The following is a 19,906-nucleotide window of genomic DNA, read 5'->3' as shown; positions in this document are numbered from 1 at the left end:
TATATGGCCTTCAAATCTTTTTTGCGCTGACGCCGTTAGTTACGGAGAGAGAGAGTGGCACCGCGCTTTGGAACGCTACTTGACACACATTTATAGAAAAAAATCAAGAGTGTACCGTGGAATCGTGTAGAAAAGGTTTCTAGACAGCCTTGTCTTAGTCTTTGTTTCGCTAGCTGATCGAGTAGACCACGAAACGTTATGTTTGCCGAGTCCAATGCTTCTATCTCCTGGAACATGTTTAAATAACTTTGTAGCAATTGTGAAACAGCAGTTGCATGGGAACCTATCTCGAATCAGCTCGTATATCAGTTGCGTTTTAGACAGAACATATTAGCATATTATTGAATAGATAGTAATCTGAATGCGCAGTAAGCACCTTTGTCGCATATTGAGTTACCTCGAACCTTTGTGTGTTTGTGCTCAGTTTGCCGGTTGTTGTTGGGAATTAGCATGAATTCCGCCAGCTCCAGCAGAGCCGCCGTAATCTTCGTAGTCAGCTCGATGGCTCATTAGGTCGAATGGTTCTGCTTGAGGGCCAGATGGTGCTGCGGGCACGAAAAAGTTCGGCACACTTGGAGGCCCGCCAGCGTTCATCGACACCATGGGGTTTGTCGAGGGAGGCGACATCTGAATGTCCGGAGAAACCGTTTGGCTGCTTTGCTTCAGAACATCCACGTACCGCGCTGAACTCCAAGAAAAACAGTTCCGATTGAATAAGCTCAACAACGAAAAGTTCAACAAATGCGTATAATTGATATCGTAATGTCAAATTCGGCTGATTAACACATGGGGATTTCCTTCTCCATGTTTTGTCAAATTTGACCTACAACTTGATAAAATAACGCAAAACTATGTAGGAAATGATTACTATTAATTATAGTAGATAGTATCGTCATATTACTTACTGCCTACTTAGGCTTGTGGATAACAACTAACATCGAAATGTTTGATTTTTTGTTATTGGCCATTTTGGGTCCTTTACAGAAACTACACTTACGTTTGCCCTTGCTTCGCTGGTATTTGTTCAAAGCGCCATTTGGCTGTGCTAACATGTTCTGCCCCTGGGGACTCATTAGAGGCACGGATTGGGCGGCATGGACATCTCCTCCTTGCTGAATTGGCTAAAAACCACAAAAAAACCTCCATTGAAAAGTCGAGCAATACAGATAGTTCCTTATATGCTACAATGATTGTTTGATCACGTAATTAGAACTTAGCGAAGCCAATACTTTAATAACGCTATAAAATAACGATTTTATTTGCATATGATATTCGGATATTTCACACCACAAATCAGCAGTAGAAAGTTTCCAGCTTCCAAACCTACAGTTTGCATTATCTGTTGCTGCTGCGACTGTTGCGCGGCTGGCGCTCCAGGAACTCCCGTGGGAATCTTCGGAACAATAGATGGGCCTGCGCCGAGGATGGCATCGCTAGGAGGCGCCATGGGTGTAGCGTCCGACGACGTGGAATCAGCGTTCTTATCAACCCAGCGCTTTTGGTCGGGATCCCAGATGATCTAATAAAGAAAATTACATTCACACGTGTTAGACTTCTTGTATCAGTATGGTACTATTCCAGACGGTTATAGACATAATAATGTTTCATTAATGCAGCAAAATTTATTGATTGGTCAGAGGAGATGGAATAGGACTGGCTCTACAGTTTCTCGAAAAATTCCTTGGCAGGACAGCTTCAGTTTGATGAGTTATTTTCATAGTTATTAAGCAATCCTTGCGACAGTTTGCTGCGAGTAGCGCACAACGAGCTATATTAATAGGTGTAACCACATTCTGCCGAATCTGCGGGTAAGTTACTATCAAAACACAACGTATGTTAACTTCTATAACGTTTAAACGTAAGCTGAAAGCGTTGCCAGGGTGAACAAAAGTGCCTGGCACACTACAAATATAGTAATAATAATGTGATCCTGTTTGTTTTGAACCAGTGATATATACTCGCATTGCTCTGAGAATACCATTCAGTGTTTTAACACTCGTGATTCTAAACGCTCTGTCCGTCACTAACTCACCTGGCATTTACATATATATATATATATATGCTGAATTATAATTTACACTGGCAGTTGTTGGCAACAGAATATTATTGTATTATAGCGTTTACTTGTTGCAAAATGGCTCAAGTCCGTTTTCTGGTTTTGATTTCTGATCGGTTCGATTTCCTCTGAACAAATAATTTCTCCATAGAAAAAGCTGGTTCCTCATTGACTCTCAATCAGTACGTTAACATCAATTATAAAATATATACATATAGGTCTGATCTACTTCTAAATAAACAGACGGCCTATAAGGGGCGATTGATCCTGATCAAGAGCTCTATCATCCTTATTCACTTTCATAAATAGTGTTATCGGACCTAAAAGCAACTTTCTAAATTAACTGACACAATAGGAAAGCAAGACCTTACAATTCCTATTGCAACTAACTCACAAAGTATTTAAGTAACCGCAAGATATTACAGATCAATATAGTTCTACTTGGTCAAGCCTCAAGCTCATCGGTCTGATGCTAATAAACATCATATTTATAGTTTATTCTTGAGCGATCATTATTCAAATCCGAACAGCGGAACTGTTGTGCACTGACCGACTGGTCCTTGTCTTCTGGTAGAATCATCTGATTTGGTCCTCGGGGAAGGAATTTCCCGAAAATCCCTCCCAGCCAGCTGCGGCCCGCCTGTGAAGTTGGAGTTGACTTCTTCGTTGACTGTTGCTGCTGTACGGGAGCTGCCCCGTCGTGAGCAAGTGGTGCTTTATGACCGTGGGTCGCAGCCGCCTGGAGAGACCCCGGGCTCGCTATCTGAGGAAGCTGCTGCTGCTGCCTCACCTAAGAACAACAATATAATGCGTGACCACGTGCGATGTTTGCAAAATATTTTTTCCTAGTAATCTGGTTTTGTATTTTTCTCATAAGGACAACAGTTTGAAGTAAATATTATTACTGTTATATAAGGTAGTTCTTCAACGTCGGTCACACAAGATCCAAAACGAAACCTACGAAGTTTTGATATGCGTTTGTCCTGCCTTATAGATGATTATGATTACCTCACTGTCTCTTCGTGAGTCAGTTGGGTCCCCAGATGTGGTAATTGAAGTGTTCGTTATCGAACTAGACGAGGAGTCAATACGGGGTCGATGCTTGGTACTTTGGTTGTTGTAACAGTCCGGACCTGCCGCAGGTTGATGCATGGATTGGCTTGACGGCACTGTTGGCACCTACGTGGTCAGGTAAATAGGGGGATGAAGGAATGAAGTTCCATAACTTCAGCTATTTGTGTCGTATTCGCAAGATCACTTAATAGATCCGGTATCCAAGTTTGATAATATTCACAGCTTAGGCGAATGTAACCACTCAGTGATTTGGCTATTAGTGTATAGTCGAGATAAAAACAAAGTCAAACCCGCCATAATATATAGCCTGTAAATGCTGAGTTCTATTATTTGATGTGGAAGAGACCGTCAAAAGTGAGGGTGAAAATTGCAGTGAGTCTAAAAACGCTGTGAATCAGTAGTGGCAATTTTGTTGGACTGGAATGGGCAGACTGAATATCTACGATATGGTAACGCCAAGTGAATCGTTCTTCATAGAAACTGCTATAACCGAGCTCGACTTTCCAACAACACACCTGCTGCACTGGCGCAGGCTGCGACTGGTCGTATCCACAGGTTTGTGGAGAGGCAGGATATCCTTCGGTAAACCCTTCCGTGCCTATGTCGTGATCTACAGAGCCGTTTCTTGAATACGGCAACGCTGTTCGATGCTGCAGTTGTTGAGTCCCTTGCGCCTGCTGAAATGTTCAATTCCGGAAAAAACCATCCCATTTTACAATTCAACCAAAAAAAGCCATTAGATAAGTGATAATTACTGGATAACACAAACATTCCCAACTACCTATCCAAATAAACTAGTTATACATAGAAAAACCAAACCAATCCGTAACGGAGCAAAGATCACTAACGATTTAAATTCTAAATTTTAAATTAGATTTTTCTCCCAATCTCAACAAGCATGCATGTAATGTTTGAACTAAAAACGAAACACAAATTCCGCCGTGATACTAATGCAAACAGTGGTACTAATATTTATTTCATATTTATATATTATAGTTACAATCTTAGTTTGAAATTTTCATCATTCCCTGTTGTGCCAGCGCTTACATCGTAGCTAAACCATACACACATCTCACACCAATTCTGGATGCATTAAAATCTGTTTAGATGAATTGCTTGCATCACCTCCTTCATGAACAGTAGTAAAATTTACTAGTTTTTACAATTGTATTTCGTACTGTTTTTGTCATTGATCCCTTCCATACTATGTTATAGTTCTCATGGTACAGAATTTACGACCACGTTATATCGCGCATATAGCCACAATCTTTATAGCCGTTTGTTGATGGAGAATTAGACGCTTCTAGCAACATCCAGTGGCAGATACACAATTTGTACGATATCTTATATACTAAACGCACCAGTCAAAGCCATCAAGGGATTCAGGTATTGCTATGCTTAACCGTGCATCCGCCATGCTACAATTCCGACCATCGTACTGTCAACAAAAAATTGTGCAGAAATACCGTTCAGTTCGAAAGAAACTACTAAGTCGTCATTTGAAAAGCATAGAAAGAAGAAAATAACACTGCTGTGTACTTGACTCATTACTCTATGCGAACGTATGTCGTCATTTTGTAGCGCTGGCTTTTCATTCATAGTTCCACGTTTCCATTAGCTGACCGCGGGTTTGGTGGCGAGTGAATTCTATTTGCCGGAATAGATATCGGCATATCGATTGGGTAAGTTCCTTTGAAAACGAGTTTTTCGAATCTCGAAGCTGGTGCATTCATTTTGTAAGCGGATTCGTTTAGACCGTAATAGACTTCAGCAGAGTCAATTTTTCGAGCAGTTAGAGCGTTTTTCATTGGCCGCTTCGTTAGTGTGTAAGTTAATTGAGAATCACTGACAAGTGGACCAGGCTGTGGCAATTGATCGTCCTTAAGCGCACTAATTCCTCCATCGTTCTCAATGACTGTATCGTCATACGAGACGCTTTTAGTCACAATTCTTCGCGGAGTGCCATTCACTACGACGTTGCTACTGCCCTCACTATCGGCCGCTTGCTTTGCTGAAGGTCTGCGCGCCTTCAAAGCGGATTTCAGCGGCCGAAATGCTGTCAACTTTTGCACTGTTCTTGAGGTCTGTACACACCTGGTCGGTGTAACTATTACGGGCGTGTCGTTCTCTTCAACTCCACTTCTAACCTTTTTTTTTAGGTACCAAACATTGTCCTTGGGCTGAGCGGCATTGAATCCTGAAGTTTGTTGCTGTAAGCCCCATACTCTCGCCCAGAGGTCAGGGTCAGCCGTACAGTCCTTAGGCTTCAGCTCTGTGTGACTTGAATGGATAGATGTGTTTAAGCAGGCGAACTGCTGTGCTGTTGTTTTAGTTGTTGTTATCGCCGATGAGGACAGCTGATGACTTCGCCTGAAAAATCGCATGGTTGCATCAAAATTTTCTGCATCCAAATCTAGTTCGCTTAAAATCCGCTTTTGTTGAATCTCAATTGAGCTCTGCTGACTTCCACCTTTTTGGGAAGCACCACCTCGACTGTTGTTTGCATTGTATCCGTAATTGGAAATTTGTTGTCCTAGCGTTATTCTTTGCGCATGATTCCGTGATAATCGCTCCGGCTCGGTCAGAAATTGGGAATCACTTTGAATGTTGTGAGCTGTCGAGAATTTACTTGGCTCGCTTTGTTGCGGTAAAAGTGTTTGTCTTTTTTGAAATTTGAGGAAGTTTTGGTACTGTTTACATGCAGCCTCGTTGTCTTCAGTATCGGGTTTTCCTTCATCCTCGATTACCCCATCATCAGTATCGATTTGCTCATAGTGCATCTGCGTTTTGTCCACTGGTTCAATTTCAGTCCCTTCTGGTTCCTCACCGTAGCTCTGCCCTGAGTAAATCCCAGATCCATCTTCTGAACCAAGTTCGTCATCGTATTCGTCAGTCCGCTCGTAAAGAGGAGTTGACCGATTAGAGCCAGTGCCCTGCAATGATAAATGAGTATGAGCTTTTTGCTCCATAGATTTGTCGCTTTATTTACGACTCAAATCTACCCACAGGGCATTAAGGATTATATTTTTGTTCAAAGCAAATAAAGGAGCTAGCAACGACTATATTTCTATTACGCTTCTTGATACCCAATGCTTGTAATTCGGATTTGATTCACAGTTGGTGAGCGTTTCGATATTTCAATGCTTAGTTAGCCAATGCTTCTCATGTCAGCTAAGGCTCTCTTCGTGAATACACAATTTCGAAATCTAAGGTAAAGAGCATTGAGAACTTCTATAACCGATTACCATTGGCTATGTAAAATCTGTAGCTACTATATTATACTCCTGCTTCATTGACCACCCATTTTTATTTGAAAAATGCGATCTGTAAAGAGCTGATTCCCTTGAGACATTCAAATAAGTAGCTACAAAAAGGCATTTCCTGGATGATCCGTAGCACGCACCTACAAACCGAAGATGCGGCAACCTACCATCTAACGTATCTAGACATATTAGTAAAAAATTTGGGTACGTCCGGGCGATAAGGGAATATTATGAGAGTCTTAGACGATAAAGTCGATCGTACGGGGCGAAGATGGAACACTTTCCATCGCGCATAATCAGTCACCTAATCAGTGATCTTTGCGTGTTTAACCAACTAAAAGTACAACTAGATAAAAAAGAACAACCCAAAGAAAAAAATCAGAAAGACATACATTGCACTTGAATAGAAAAAAAAACCCTCTACCACCGGACAGCGTTTATTTGACTACTACAATAGTAGTAGGTTTTGCAGTAACAGTGAAATCGATGCCATAGATTTTCAACTCTAGGACACAGAATACCTCAAATCGAAGAGGAGTTACAAAATCAAAACTGAACAAAAGCAAAACATTGGTGTTGTTAACTGAAAACAAAGGAAGCTGTGTACGTACCTCAATGTGTATTCGGCCGCGTTTCGGTCATCTTCTGGCCACTTGAACCGCCTTTTCCAGAGTCAGTCAGATCGGTCGGTCAGAGAAAAACAACGAAAAGTCGGGGCCCTCCCCCTATGTGTATATTACACGGAGCTTGTATGTTTGTATGCCTGCCTGTTCGTGGATCGAGTCTTCGACAGCAATATTTAGAAGACACTCCGTACACTCACACGCACACACACGCATACATACGTTCCCACAAATCAGTGACAGAACATCTCGCCCTTATAGAGAACATGTGGAATAAAGTATCCCCCCTGTATTTTCACTGATACTGCTGTAGTTTGTCTCTCAAAAGCGACACGTCCGAGTGTTAAACAACGTCTTTCATGACGGCTTCAGTATAGCGAAGTCGCCTATAGCATCTACGCTTGTTGGCTAATAACAGCGGAAGCAGTAACAGCACCAATACGGGCTTGCACCTCTGAGCGGTCGTTTAAACGTTGCTGGCTGAACGACAATATACAGAACCCGCGCGAGTGTGACAAATCCTTATTCAAATCCGCCCTGCAAGCGTATAGTCTCAGCTGCAACTCAGAGAAGTATTGGCAAAGCGTCTGAAAAGAAGGGCTGCGATAAAATCGCTTGACACTAGTCGAATAGCCAAATCTAGAAATCGTACTATAGAATAATCAAATTGTTCAGATAAAATTGTGACATAATTTACAGGAGAATGATCGTTGTTCGGAGCAACCAACTGAACTGCAGCTGTCAATCAGCTGGTTTCAGTCATGCGCAGAATGTACGCAAATTCGACCATTCATATAAACAAAATGAGGTAGCCGCTGTTCGTTGTATTTTATCTCACACGAATACATCTAGTAATCTTTCGAAGTAGCCTTGTAAAAACGCATTATTTCTGTTGTCGGTATGAGGTACCAGTCAACATTTTTTTCTTGTACAGTGATACTGAAACCAAATACTTTTTTAACTGTTACTAAACAACCTAACTGAGGTTAAAAAAAAAACATTTTTGGAGGACCCCAAAGAAGTGTAGCAAGTATGTGCGTTATCGAATTTCATGTCTTTCTGTCACAACAGCATGAGAAAGCGCTTATTAATATTAATAAGTACTATAAGGTGAATTAAATAGAATAAAAGCCATAGACCGGCCAAATCTAGCTGTGTTAGTAATAAGATCGCTTGATTTTCAGCCCGAGATTTATCTATTGGCAATTTTCCATTCATTCATCGAATTATAGCTTTGAAAACCAACCCCTAAGAGTTCTCCTTATATTTATAGTGTTGTTGCTTAAGCTATCAAAGATCAACAGACAATAGTTTGCAACAAAGGGTAGCCATAATGACAGTACTATTGGAAACTTCCCGTTATCATCTAGTTGCACTGTCCACAGCCGTTCGGATATAAAACAAAGTATTTTCCAACCGGATCAAAGTCCCCCCATTCACTCACGTTTCAGCCAGCAACAACAACCCAGATTGTATGTGTGTTTTCGTTTGTTACAAAAGTAGCACAGCCAACAGTTCCATCAGCGATGAGCGAATCGTTTACCGAGCTATAATCGCTATGGTCATGTAGCAAGATCAGGTTCGACAGAAACGTACTTGTTATTTGTATATAGATGCCCACAAATAAGCAACCGAACCATAACAATTTGTTGTGAGGTAACAGAACAAAAATAGCCTAAATGGAGGCGGACTTCGTATATAATGTAATTAAAGCATTCAACAAACGAGTAAAAAAGGCGTCGTAATCTAACCTGGTAATAGTCATACAGCTGCGGCTGTTGCGCGTGAGCAACGCTTCCGGCACCATCAACCTCTGTGGGCAGCTGCTTCACTTCAGTGTGGCTTTCGACCGCCTTCGCGTTGAGCGCCGAAGTCTCGTAAGAATGAGTTTGATAGCTGCCAGAAATCGTCGATGATGTTGTCTATAAGGATATCGTTAAAAAATAAAATTTACTAACAAAATATAGTTCAATGTTCCGCAACGATATGCTCAAATGTTCGTTATTATTTTCTATGCTGTTAATTTATCCAACACTATTGAATGCCCTTGATCATCAATTTTATTGGTTTTCTTCGCTTGTGCAAATACAAGAGACGAACCTGAGCCTGCTGTGTTCTGTACAGCTGTGAATGAGAATGTTGCTGCTGCTGAGATGCTAGGTGGTCCTGGTATTGAGCCCCATAAAGATTATTATTATTGTATGCTGGGTTGTTATAATGGGCCTGCTGCTGCCAGTGAAACCGCAATGAAACAATAGCACAATGAATACGTGTGAACGGCTATTTAATTTCAGAATCCAAAATTAATCGGTCGCTGCAGACAATCTTCATAATAAATAACATCGTGATCTACGAATAAAAAAATTAATGCAGAGTTTAATGCATTGTGGACGAATATACAAAGTTAAGTTTTGCTTTAAAAAAGCGACTTTGTATAGTCACTCAATAACTTTTGTTTGGTGTTTGGAGCTTCAATATATGTAGAAATGAATTACAGCTGTTATATCCGCTTTTTCCCCGGGTAGTCCCGCCACTCCAGTGCCGCCCAGTGAGAGACCGGTACCGCCTTGTGGTTCGGCTGCAACATGGGTCCGATCCGATTGCGAATGGGCGGGTGTCGATGCTTCAAAAACGTCCCCGTTACGGATCGCATTGCAGAGTTGTTCAAGTCGAAGCAACCATTCGGGATCACCTAACTCCTCATATTCCCCTGCAAATGTAACTCAAATCAGGCTTTTCGATTAATCTGCGTTTAACATTACGGGAAATTGATTTTTGTAGGGTGAAAGGTATCGGTTCTGAAAGGATGAAGCCCTACGCAGAAAGTTAGCAAGTATTCAAAGACAACTTGACTACGTCTATATAATTTACCTGATCCCTGACTGTAGTGAACATCGTTGAATTTGAGCTTTGAGCCAAGACTGTACACCTCATGTACGAGTTGCGGTTTGTAAGCGGTAGGATGATGAACAAAGTCATGTGCCAGACGTTCGCAGTACGCTAATGCTTCCTGAACGAAGCCCAGCGCGATAAGACGTTTCGCGTGAAGGAACTTATAAGAAGCCAGCGAAGGTAGAGCGTAGCCGGGATTGCTAAGAGACTGAGCGTACTCATATATTTCCGTGCACATGATCGCTTCGTTTGTTGCGAACGAGCTAAAATTCGTCTGCAAATGGCTTGAGCCAAGCAGAACGAGCTTGCACGATTTATCGCAGAATTCGCCAAAGTCTACTTGTGCCATTAGATAACAGAAGTGTGCGGCACAAAGACAGCCACGTGAAAGGAGCACGTCACCCATCATTATAATTGAGCGCGCGTCATTTTCTGGCTTTATCGACGGATTCGAAAGGATCATAGCAAGGTGAGGTCGCCAATCACCCCAAGCGATGTCGCTGACGCAACTCACCGACGATGGCTGACGTCCCGAGTAAAGTTGATAGACTGTTTGCAGGGGATCGTTACCAGCCATCGACTGATAGAATTTCGTATGTACATGGGTGTACATTTTCATGTCAAGTTTCGATGCCAGACAGAAAGCATGACCCCACAGCTCGTAGCGTACGGCATGCTCAACCGCCTCACGCCGATGACCAAACAGCAGAAGCTCACGGAACTTGCCTAACGCCTGTTCGGGACTTAGACCACCGCTGCGTCTCTGTTGCAATGCACGACGATTCAACCTTGTACTGCAAAAGGTGAAATCTTTATTTAAAAAAGTACATCACTATATGCTGTTATGCATCGGTTTAGTTTAGCTTTTTTTTTTAAAGTAATACAAATGTACTGTGAAATTTGTTATTTGGAACACGAATAAGAAAACAATTTTCGTACCTCTCCAGGGTCGTCTGACTAGCATCAGAATTGGCAGCTTCGTCGCTATTCTCCACCTGCGACATGTCTTCCTCTGCCAGCCGCTGAACGGATGCTGGGTCCACGTAAGGGGCATCCTTGAGTAGAAGTTCCGCAATATCCGTGCCTGTCACATGGCCATTTTGACGCAAAAGTAGCACAAGTAATTCCCATAAAAGAACGTAGGATTCACGGTCTACTATAAACTGACCATTAAGCATGGGCAGCTTGTTCCTTCGAACGGCGTTGATACGTTGATTGCAAAAGTGGATCACATGGTTCTTGTGAGTTTCGGCACGGACCAGGGGGCCTGGAAATTTCCCCAATTCCTTACTGTCCGATTCTCCTTCCAGAATCAGCTTCAGGTCATGTAGCTCCAACTGCGGCGGTTTACTATCAACTGCTAGCGTCGACGGATGAATTTTAACCAGCGTGGTCAACGACACAAAACGAGCAAAGACATGTGGCCTAGTGAATTTTTTTAACTCCTGGGGAATCGCTGGTTCTGCTGTCATTAGTAGATTGCCGTCGAGGCGGGTGGTATCGCCAAAAGAGCTTGATGCCAGGCTGTCGTTTAGCTGGACTTGTCCCCGAGTGGCTTTGACGACGCCACCGCCACAGATGTACGCCTGAACTTCCCTCATATCATAGCCCTGGTCTGCGCACCTCGCGAAGTAGTCGTCTAGCACGTAGCGATAATCTGGATCGGTCTCGTACGCTTGCTTTACGTATTCAAGGTCTTGGCCGTTCGTTAGAGCACTAAGCATACTGGCACCGCCCATCGTTGCGTGTGTTCCACCAGCCGAAGCCGCGTGTAATAGTTGCTGGCTAGTCGACAGATTCATCGACGTATTCATCATAGACGCCATGCCCTGATTCGTAATGTTTCGTCCGCCGATAGCCGAGAGATGCGCAAGCTTGTGAGCATTGGCTGCCTGATATCCCGTTCCTGGGCCGCCGCGGCCTAAATGACCGGCTACCCGGCCCATGGCGGGATGGCGATCATAATGATCGTCCCTTCGGTTACGGTTATAACGATGATCAATAATCGACAGCTCGCTATCGGACACCATATGCGAGCTGACGAAGCTTTCCGTTATGGATGAACCGCGGCTAAGGGGACGCGAGTCGTAACCGCCACCATAGTCCCTGCCATGGTCGAGTCGTCTGCCGTCTCGCCGATAATAGTCTCTAAGTTCATTGCAGCCCCTTCGGCCACCGCCGGTTCTTCTGCGATAGTCAAGATCGGTCTCGTCTTCGGTGTAACCTCGATCATTCCTACGTCTAGAATCGCCGCTCTTTCGGCTTCGGTACCTTGCTGATTCCTCATCCTCGCTTCGGTACTTCCCACTGTGTGTACTACTTGCGTATTTGCCTGGATTTACGCTCGAAAACTCCGAATATTCCGTTTCGTCCGAGTCTCGACGACGTCGCTCGTCACCGCGACGTCGATTCCTAAGTAACGAATCAATGGAACAAAAACGTTATTATGGATACGAAAAAAATTTCAAACTACTTCTACCACACAAACGAAATGATTCGCCGCGTGCGTGTATATGATCCACTATGCTTTGTACTAGTAGAGATATTGTGTATTAATAATTAGACATAACACGTACCTTGCGTCATAATAGGGATCGTAATCCTCGTCATAATCTCGATCGCTAGCATACTTTCGGCGATTCCGCTCTCCCTCGCTTTCACGGCCTCGTCGCTCACTCTCACGGTGTCTGAAACAGTAGACCGTAGCAGTTAAATAAAAAATGACTTAAGGGTTCTGATCAACATTCGTAATGATAACAAAATCATTTTCTTTTGAATTCTCTCGAAAATGGCTGTATTGTGGTGTTATCTTTCGTGCGTAATAATTGGATAAAAAACAAATCGTACGTAGTTATTCCGTATTGTATTCCCAGCAGAGAAATCCGGATTCTACGATTCGTACTTTGTTTTAGCGGCATGCTAATTCGTTCATGGTTGTACTTACTTTCGATGTCGGCGAACTTCGCTTTCGTCGGAGTAATATGCAATTTCTTTGCGTCTTTCATGCTCTCGCTCTCGTTCACGGTCCTCTCTATCCCAGTCATCTCGGCGCATGTCGCGATGGTCCCTCCGTCTGCACGAAGAAATGTCTCTGATCCGTGAAGGCAGCTCCCGTTCCCGAGCCTTGACTTTTTGTTGTAACACCTCACGGTTGTGTTCAGCCACCTCGCTATCGTCTGATGATGAGGTGGATTCCCTTCCCGATCGGCGGCTTCGTGGCCGGCTCTCGTCTCGCACAGCTTCTGCGGCTCTACTGGCCTGCATTTCGCTTAGCTACAAGAAAATTAAAGCAGCTTTTGGTAACACCTACTATGAGTAACTTTAATGATGAAAATTAAAATGTGTTTGTAAACTTCCGCTAAGTTGACCATAGTTTGTTGCACATATATATAATTTCGAACCGTTTTTCTTCAATTAAATAATTACAAGAATATCAACACTACAACTAACCGATGGCTGCCCCGATCCGGATGGCTCAGTCCTCTCAAGACCCCGCGTAGTGTCGACCTCCTCTTGATCTGATTGATTTTCAGTCTGAATTCTTCGAGCTCCTACCACGTCATCTCTTGCACTTACATTAGGGGTTAGGTTCGTCTGTCGGTTGACTGAAGTCATAATGTTGTCCCGTTGATCGCCCATATCTGCTCCTTCGCCCCCTAGTGGACTTTGCCGCACCTCTGCAACACTCAAACTTCCGGCTGGCGCGCTTCTCTCGGCCGACGCTCGCTGTCCAATGACCTCACGAACGACTGAAGGTTCACGCGATTCTGGCTCCGAAGTTGCCCGCGAATTTCCTACTTCGGAAATAGCTTGCGTTTCGGATCCTCCGATGGTCATTGCTGACGCCGTGTGTGACGACGGGCCCCCAAGGTAAGGCATTCGCTGGAAGGCTGGCGGTTCTGCAGGTGCCCCATCGGATAGAGGCCTAACGAATTCGATACCCGCAAAGTAAGTAGTTCTCTCATCGCCACCAGCTGCATCGGATCTGTGTACAACGTTCATTTCTGGGAACTCATTAGGAGCATGTGAAAGTAAGTCTGCAGAAGAATGCTGTCCAGATACTGAGAAGTCATGAGCCTCCGCCGGAATGAAATTATCGCGTGCATTAGTAGCTCCTTGGTGATCAATGTGAGGCTCTTCCGACGGATCCGTTTTTTGTTCTTCCTGATGGTGAATATTGTGCTTAGCTTGAAGTATCTCACTCATCGAAGGGAGACCTCCAGCCAACGTTCCCGATGCAACGTCCTTATCGGTCACACTGTTTTGTTCTTCCGATGATACCCGGCTTCCATCTTCCAAGGATGCTTGCTGTTGGTCAACTGCCGTCGTGACCGCAGCCGATTGCGGTTGTGGAACATTGCTTACCCCAGGTTCGTTTTCTCTTATCGAAAGTGCTTCTAGTTTGTCCTCGAGCGTGTCCCACTCCTCAGATATAGACTCGTTGACGTAATTGCTATTATGATCTTCAACCTGTTTGTAACTCATAGCACGAAAATCGTCCTCCAGCTCGAAATCTGACGGCCCACCTTTGTTGGAGGATTCTAACGTTTTATCAGTCTGTGTAAGCGGGATGTTCTCCATTTCGGCTGACGCATCACCTGTTCTTCCTGATACTGAAAACGAGGCATTAGTACTCTGTTGCCCCTCGTTAGTGATTACCTGTAAAGTTTGGATACACGCTTCATACACATTGTATTCCTGCTGCGGCAAATGCGTCGTAGATTGATACTTTTGCTGCAGTAGATGTCGTTCCGATTGCTCCTGACTGTATGAAGTGGTCTGATCTTTGCTATTGCCCTGGTAAGACTGCACGTCTTGAATTATTTGGGGGCTATACGGTTCTTGTGTGAAGCTGGGAATTTCTTGCTGCTGCTGCTGCTTTTGTTGCTGTTGCTGTTCATGGGAGCTAGTCACCGATGCAGCTATACTGCTTTCCGATGCACGGCGTTCGGCTATAGGCGGCATGGTCGTATCGCCACTTTGCTTTACAGGATATTGATGCGATTCCGCTGCCTGTAGTGCGTACTGCTGCTGCTGTTGTTGTTGTTGCGGTTCATTTTGAACAACAACGCTGTCAGTCACGGTACACTGCTGAGGAGGATGGGGTGTGCTACTTTGTGGATACTGAAGTTCTGGGGTACTCGTTTGAGAATACGCTACCGCTCCAGGAGCGCCACTCGGAGAATATTGCACACCAGGAGTACTGCTTTGAGAATATTGCCCACCATGGACACTGCTCTGGGAATACTGTGGCCCCACTATAGAGCTATTTTGAGTAGAGTAGGACTGTCCATGCACATGCGAAGCGTAGTCCTGTGATTGGTTTAGTTGCTGCTGGTACACATCGCAGGTTCCGCTATTTTGAACGAACCCGGAATGCTGCTGCTGTTGCTGTGTTTCTGGCCGAGTTTGGTTTTGGCCATAGCTGCTCGTTGTTGGGGGAACGTAAGAGCTAGGGCCGATCAGATGTGGTTGATGGGACTGTTGGGAATACTGTTGTTGCTGGGGCTGTTGTTCGTAGTAATTACTTGCCCCTGATTGTGGCTGCTGTTCATGTTGAAGCTGGGCGTTCGCTTGTGATAGTGGCGTAGCCCGGTTGCTTCCCGAGTTACCCCAACTGCCCCAGCCGCCTTGGTCTCCCCAGTCGTTCCAATTGCCCTAGCAAGAAAAACACAGAGCAACGTTTAAAAATAGTACTCTTAACCAATCAATACAGGTAACAGTTTTACAGCTAACTATTTTGAGTACACAATGAAGCATGTTGGTGGTTCAGGATTGTTTCGAATGCTGTACTGCAGGTTATACGAACCGAATGTAAAGCACGAAACAGCTGATCAAACTACTCTCCGAATAAAATTTTTCTCGTAGACAATCCAACCATGAAATAAACAAAGAAATCTCCATTCTAATTTTCCAAAGATCCAAGCACAAAAATTCGTGGACGCAGTGAAACCCCTACCAACGTATTCGGCATGTTCTACCAGATAGCGATTCCTAAAAAAATCAGTTATGATTTTTTTAGGAATCGCTTCCCCTCCCCAAAACCCCACGAACGAATTCAAAAGAACACGCATGCTAACAACAAAATGGTTCCAGTAGTATGTGGGAAGGCACGGAGCAGCTGCGTAGCGACGCGAGGTCTAAAAAGTGCGTGGAAGGCGTAACGGCGAAAGCTCTGTACGTCGAATATTGACAATCGAGCGTTAAGAGCAGCAGCATCAAAGCTTTGGTGGCGTGCAGCCTATATCTATTACTTACGTCCTGAGAGTTTTGATTGAACGTATCGCCAAGAAGGGGAATGTTATTGTCATACGACATTTGTTGCTGCTGCGGATGATCATGTTCCTCCAGTGATGAAGGCGTTTGACGCTGCGAAACATTTTGACGCTGGTATTCGTGTTGTAGGGAATACTGCTGTAGTTGCTGTGAATTTTGAAAATTGCTCTGATAGAGTTGGTGATGATGCTGGCTGTATCCGGCTGCAGAAGACTGATTATGCAATAGTTGACTCTGTTGTATAGAAGACATATTCGCTTGATGCTGCTGTTGTTGGTGATGGTTCTGTGCTAGCGAAGCGTGACGATCGCCACCAGCGGAATTGTTGAGGTTTCTTCCGAAAGCGTCTCCACCAGCTGTATCATCCCATTTCCAACCTTCGCCCTATATTGTGATCGCGATGTATGCAAGAGCCGCGATACGATTTTCGTTGATTAATCGTATTCCAATATATCAGGTAAGTGAAAATGACCGGCGTGTCATGTCCAGACGCAAGGTTTTCACAGACACAAAAACAACACCCGATGTTGCCCGTTAGTCAAGTCATTGGTTCATTCGATTACTAAGTTAGTATAATTATTGTAATCTGTAGCACGAAATCATCAACTGATGATTTTTTGTATCACACCAAATACTATGCTGCATGCTCACAGGCCAGCCATTAAAACTGAGCAAACCTTTCGAGGCTGAATCTTGCGAATGTACTTGGATAAGCTTTAGATGCATCAGAAAAGCCTATAAACAGAACATCCACGCATCGTCGGAGCAACAAAGCTTAAAATAGGGGCAATATTTTACGTTCGTAGATTTGAAAAAGTACAAGCGCATGATTTTCTAAAATGAAAATTGTTCTTTTTCATACAGATCCTTATTTGCCTTCATAGGTCCGCTTGTCAATGGCCGCAATCCTCAGATATGGACATTTTAATAACTAAGCCAAAATGGCATTTATGATTTTCCAGAAGTCAGGTTTCTTGACCGGTAGTTACGTGAACGTAATCGAAATGTAAAAGTCTAAAACATAAGCCCTCTGGACTGAATGCTTGTAGCCTTGGCCTATCTTCGATTTCGGCTGCCTGATATGTTGCTATGTGACCGTCTTATGCTCAAACCCTTTTGAAGTTGAAAGCCATTCTGCTTACCAGGGACCAAGATGCATCATGATAATAAGTAACAATATGAGGAAAACACAAGAAATTATGACCGGGAGCTGTGTAATCAAAGAAGACTGTGCCAGATCTAACAGGCAAGAGTACAGTTCAATCTATATTATGAGTTACTTCAAGATCTTATGCTTGAAGCCATTCAGACCTCGAGAGGTGCTATAAAAATGACAACTTAACAGTGCATCGCAAAAAGGAAGTATCGATAATTTCATGTTACACCTGAAATTGCGGACTCTTTAGTGATGCTGACGTTTTGATTTGTTTAAACGGACTCGTTAAGATTCATTTTCCGGAAAAAATTAATAGTTTTCACCCCCTCTTGCAGCTGAACATTCAGTGTAATTGAAAGATAGACGTTGACAGTCCCTTGTGGGTTGTCAATCGATTAACAGTCGTGGAAACTTTAATTTTATCCTTTGTATTTAATTTTTATTTATAAGCAAACGCAAATAGAATATCTGTGCATAGTATACAACGTTCTATATAAACATATATATTGCAAAAAAGCCTAAAAAGGCGAACGGTGCTTTAAGCAAAACTGCATGATTTTCGCGATAATCACAAATCTGTGTCGGCGTAGGCACTACCACCTGTTTCGTTTTTCGCTTTAAAGGAATATAAAGACATGCAAGGTGGTTACAGTCATGAAATGGCTCTTTTCTTCGAAGCTCACGTAATAAAAATTTACTTAGCCAACTTCAACTCCACCAATTCCGACGTATTGCGACTACAAAATTAATGTAGGTCGATTAGGTTATACCGCACATGCAGCTTCACGCAAAAGCAGTGATTTGATGGATTAGTTAACGAGCAGTCCGACATCTAATACGAAGGTTAAACAAACCTGTTCTTCCCAGGCTTCCCACTCATCGTTCATTGTAGCAGTGGACGCTTGTCTATTGCCATTGTTCTGGCCTACGTCACTACTCAGCTCGTGGGTAGTGACGCCGCTACTGTACATTTGTGCAGCTGATGCTGTCGCCGAAGCTATCGTGTTGTTGTTATTGTGGTTCACACTCATGGTCTGGTACAAATAATGGTTACTGTTGCCAGTCGTATTGCTGTTGTTGTTCGAGCTGCTGTTATGATTAATCACATTCGGATTGTTATTGTTGTTGTTGCTGTACAAACAAGGACTCATATTGTTGCTGTTGTTGTACTGTGGTTGCACCTGCTGCTGTTGCTGCTGGTACTCATGGACGGAACTGACTTCGGGCTGCGAGGCCACTGAATGCTGAGCCGATGATTGTATAGTCGTTGTCGGACTGGCCACCGGGGAAGGCACGGACAGATCCTGAGCTTGCCACGATCCCTGCGTCTTCAGTGTTCCTTCCGGTCTCACTGCATGGATTCAGCAAAAAAAATACATTTGGCTGTTGGAGAGTGTTCTAATGAATGTTTTAACAGCAAGAATATCAACAAACAGTACAATCCAATCGAATATATAAACGACTGTAAAGACAACTTTGCGCTTTGGAAGTTCCGAAAGTAGCAGTATACAGTAAAACGCACTTCGGGTCTTTCTCTAAGAAAGGTCTTATTCTTGCCGGCGTTTGCTACTTGAACAGCCAACGTCTAAGAGCGTATGCTGCGAATCCGCAGTCAGATAGTCGCGGGCATCTAGGAGATTTATGGAACTTACATAGTTCCAAAATCGACAAAGAAGACCTTAGGCCGCTTCGCGTAAAAACTCTTCATTTATGGTGAAAGTTACAGTAGTAAATGAAATACAAACAAAAAGTTATTTTGAAATGTTCAACACGCCTAGTAAATTCTGGGCGATATACAAAAGAAAGATGACATTATGACTTAAGAGGCGGGCGCCTAATATTCTGCATGCTACACTGAGTAAGTTCTAAACTAAAGACATGTCGTTAGTCATTTTGTTATATATTGAATATATTTTGCTTAACATACCCTTGGGATAACGACCCCTCCTCTGTAAGATCGTGTGAGACATGATCGTCGTAGACGCTGCTCACTCCTGAAATGTAATGAATCCGACTTTAGTTACAACAACAGAATACAAATTGAATAACATTAACAGCTTTATAATCAATAAGATGCTACCGTACGTCGTTTTTATCATTATAACCACACTACACGTGTGCATGTGTTACAAAGTTGTAAATACTGATAATGAATAATGAGCAAGATTTTGCCGACTTTGCAATCGTTAATTTGATTAAATCGAACACACAACATTGTTAAACATGACTTTATGACTCAAGACTTATAAATCTACAAATTTTGCGAATTATATCCATATTATGTATCTTAATTGTATATTATCTATTTTCCCCAAAAAAAATAACGAACATCATCAATGATCAACAATAATAATTAATCATATGATCCAATTAAATTCATTCGACTTCAAATGGCAGTTGAATGTAATTCTAAACGAGCCAAGGCTAGAAGCCAAGACCATGTAAAAGACCAGTTAAGCTTTATTGGCTTTTTGATATATTAAAATGGGTTTTTGCTCGCTATACTGGTTCAGCCTCATATCTTATAGTTGATGCACCTTTGGTAACGAACAAACGATTGCTATAT

The 19,906-nt window shown here is 43.2% G+C and overlaps 1 protein-coding gene across 18 annotated transcripts in view; it reads right to left on the bottom strand.

Annotated features, from left to right (window-relative positions):
- The window catches only part of Sec16 (endoplasmic reticulum export factor secretory 16), a 21,441-nt gene extending 1,873 nt beyond the window's left edge, over positions 1-19,568 (bottom strand). The window contains exons 1-18 of one of the 18 annotated variants that reach the window (XR_015320206.1): positions 19,268-19,415; positions 18,195-18,691; positions 16,167-16,568; positions 13,359-15,566; positions 12,853-13,181; positions 12,485-12,595; positions 10,848-12,320; positions 9,888-10,702; positions 9,512-9,726; positions 9,117-9,245; positions 8,768-8,938; positions 3,646-3,807; positions 3,065-3,235; positions 2,607-2,846; positions 1,328-1,519; positions 998-1,121; positions 377-683; positions 116-227 (exon numbers count right to left, since the gene is read on the bottom strand). Coding sequence is in view for 15 of the 18 variants with exons in the window: in XM_022790335.2 (XP_022646070.1) it covers positions 4,726-6,063; positions 8,768-8,938; positions 9,117-9,245; positions 9,512-9,726; positions 9,888-10,702; positions 10,848-12,320; positions 12,485-12,595; positions 12,853-13,181; positions 13,359-15,566; positions 16,167-16,568; positions 18,195-18,691; positions 19,268-19,310 (7,731 nt within the window). In the remaining 3 variants the exon portion in view is untranslated. The other 17 variants (XR_002670683.2, XR_015320205.1, XM_022790340.2 and 14 more) reach the window with 17 other exon arrangements.
- Positions 19,569-19,906: the final 338 nt, after the last annotated feature.

Source organism: Varroa destructor, unplaced genomic scaffold (genome assembly GCF_002443255.2).
Source record: "Varroa destructor unplaced genomic scaffold, Vdes_3.0 BEIS01000002.1, whole genome shotgun sequence".
NCBI lineage: Eukaryota > Metazoa > Arthropoda > Arachnida > Mesostigmata > Varroidae > Varroa > Varroa destructor.
Note: the sequence above shows the minus strand (reverse complement) of the source record. Positions and strands in the feature narration are given on the sequence as shown.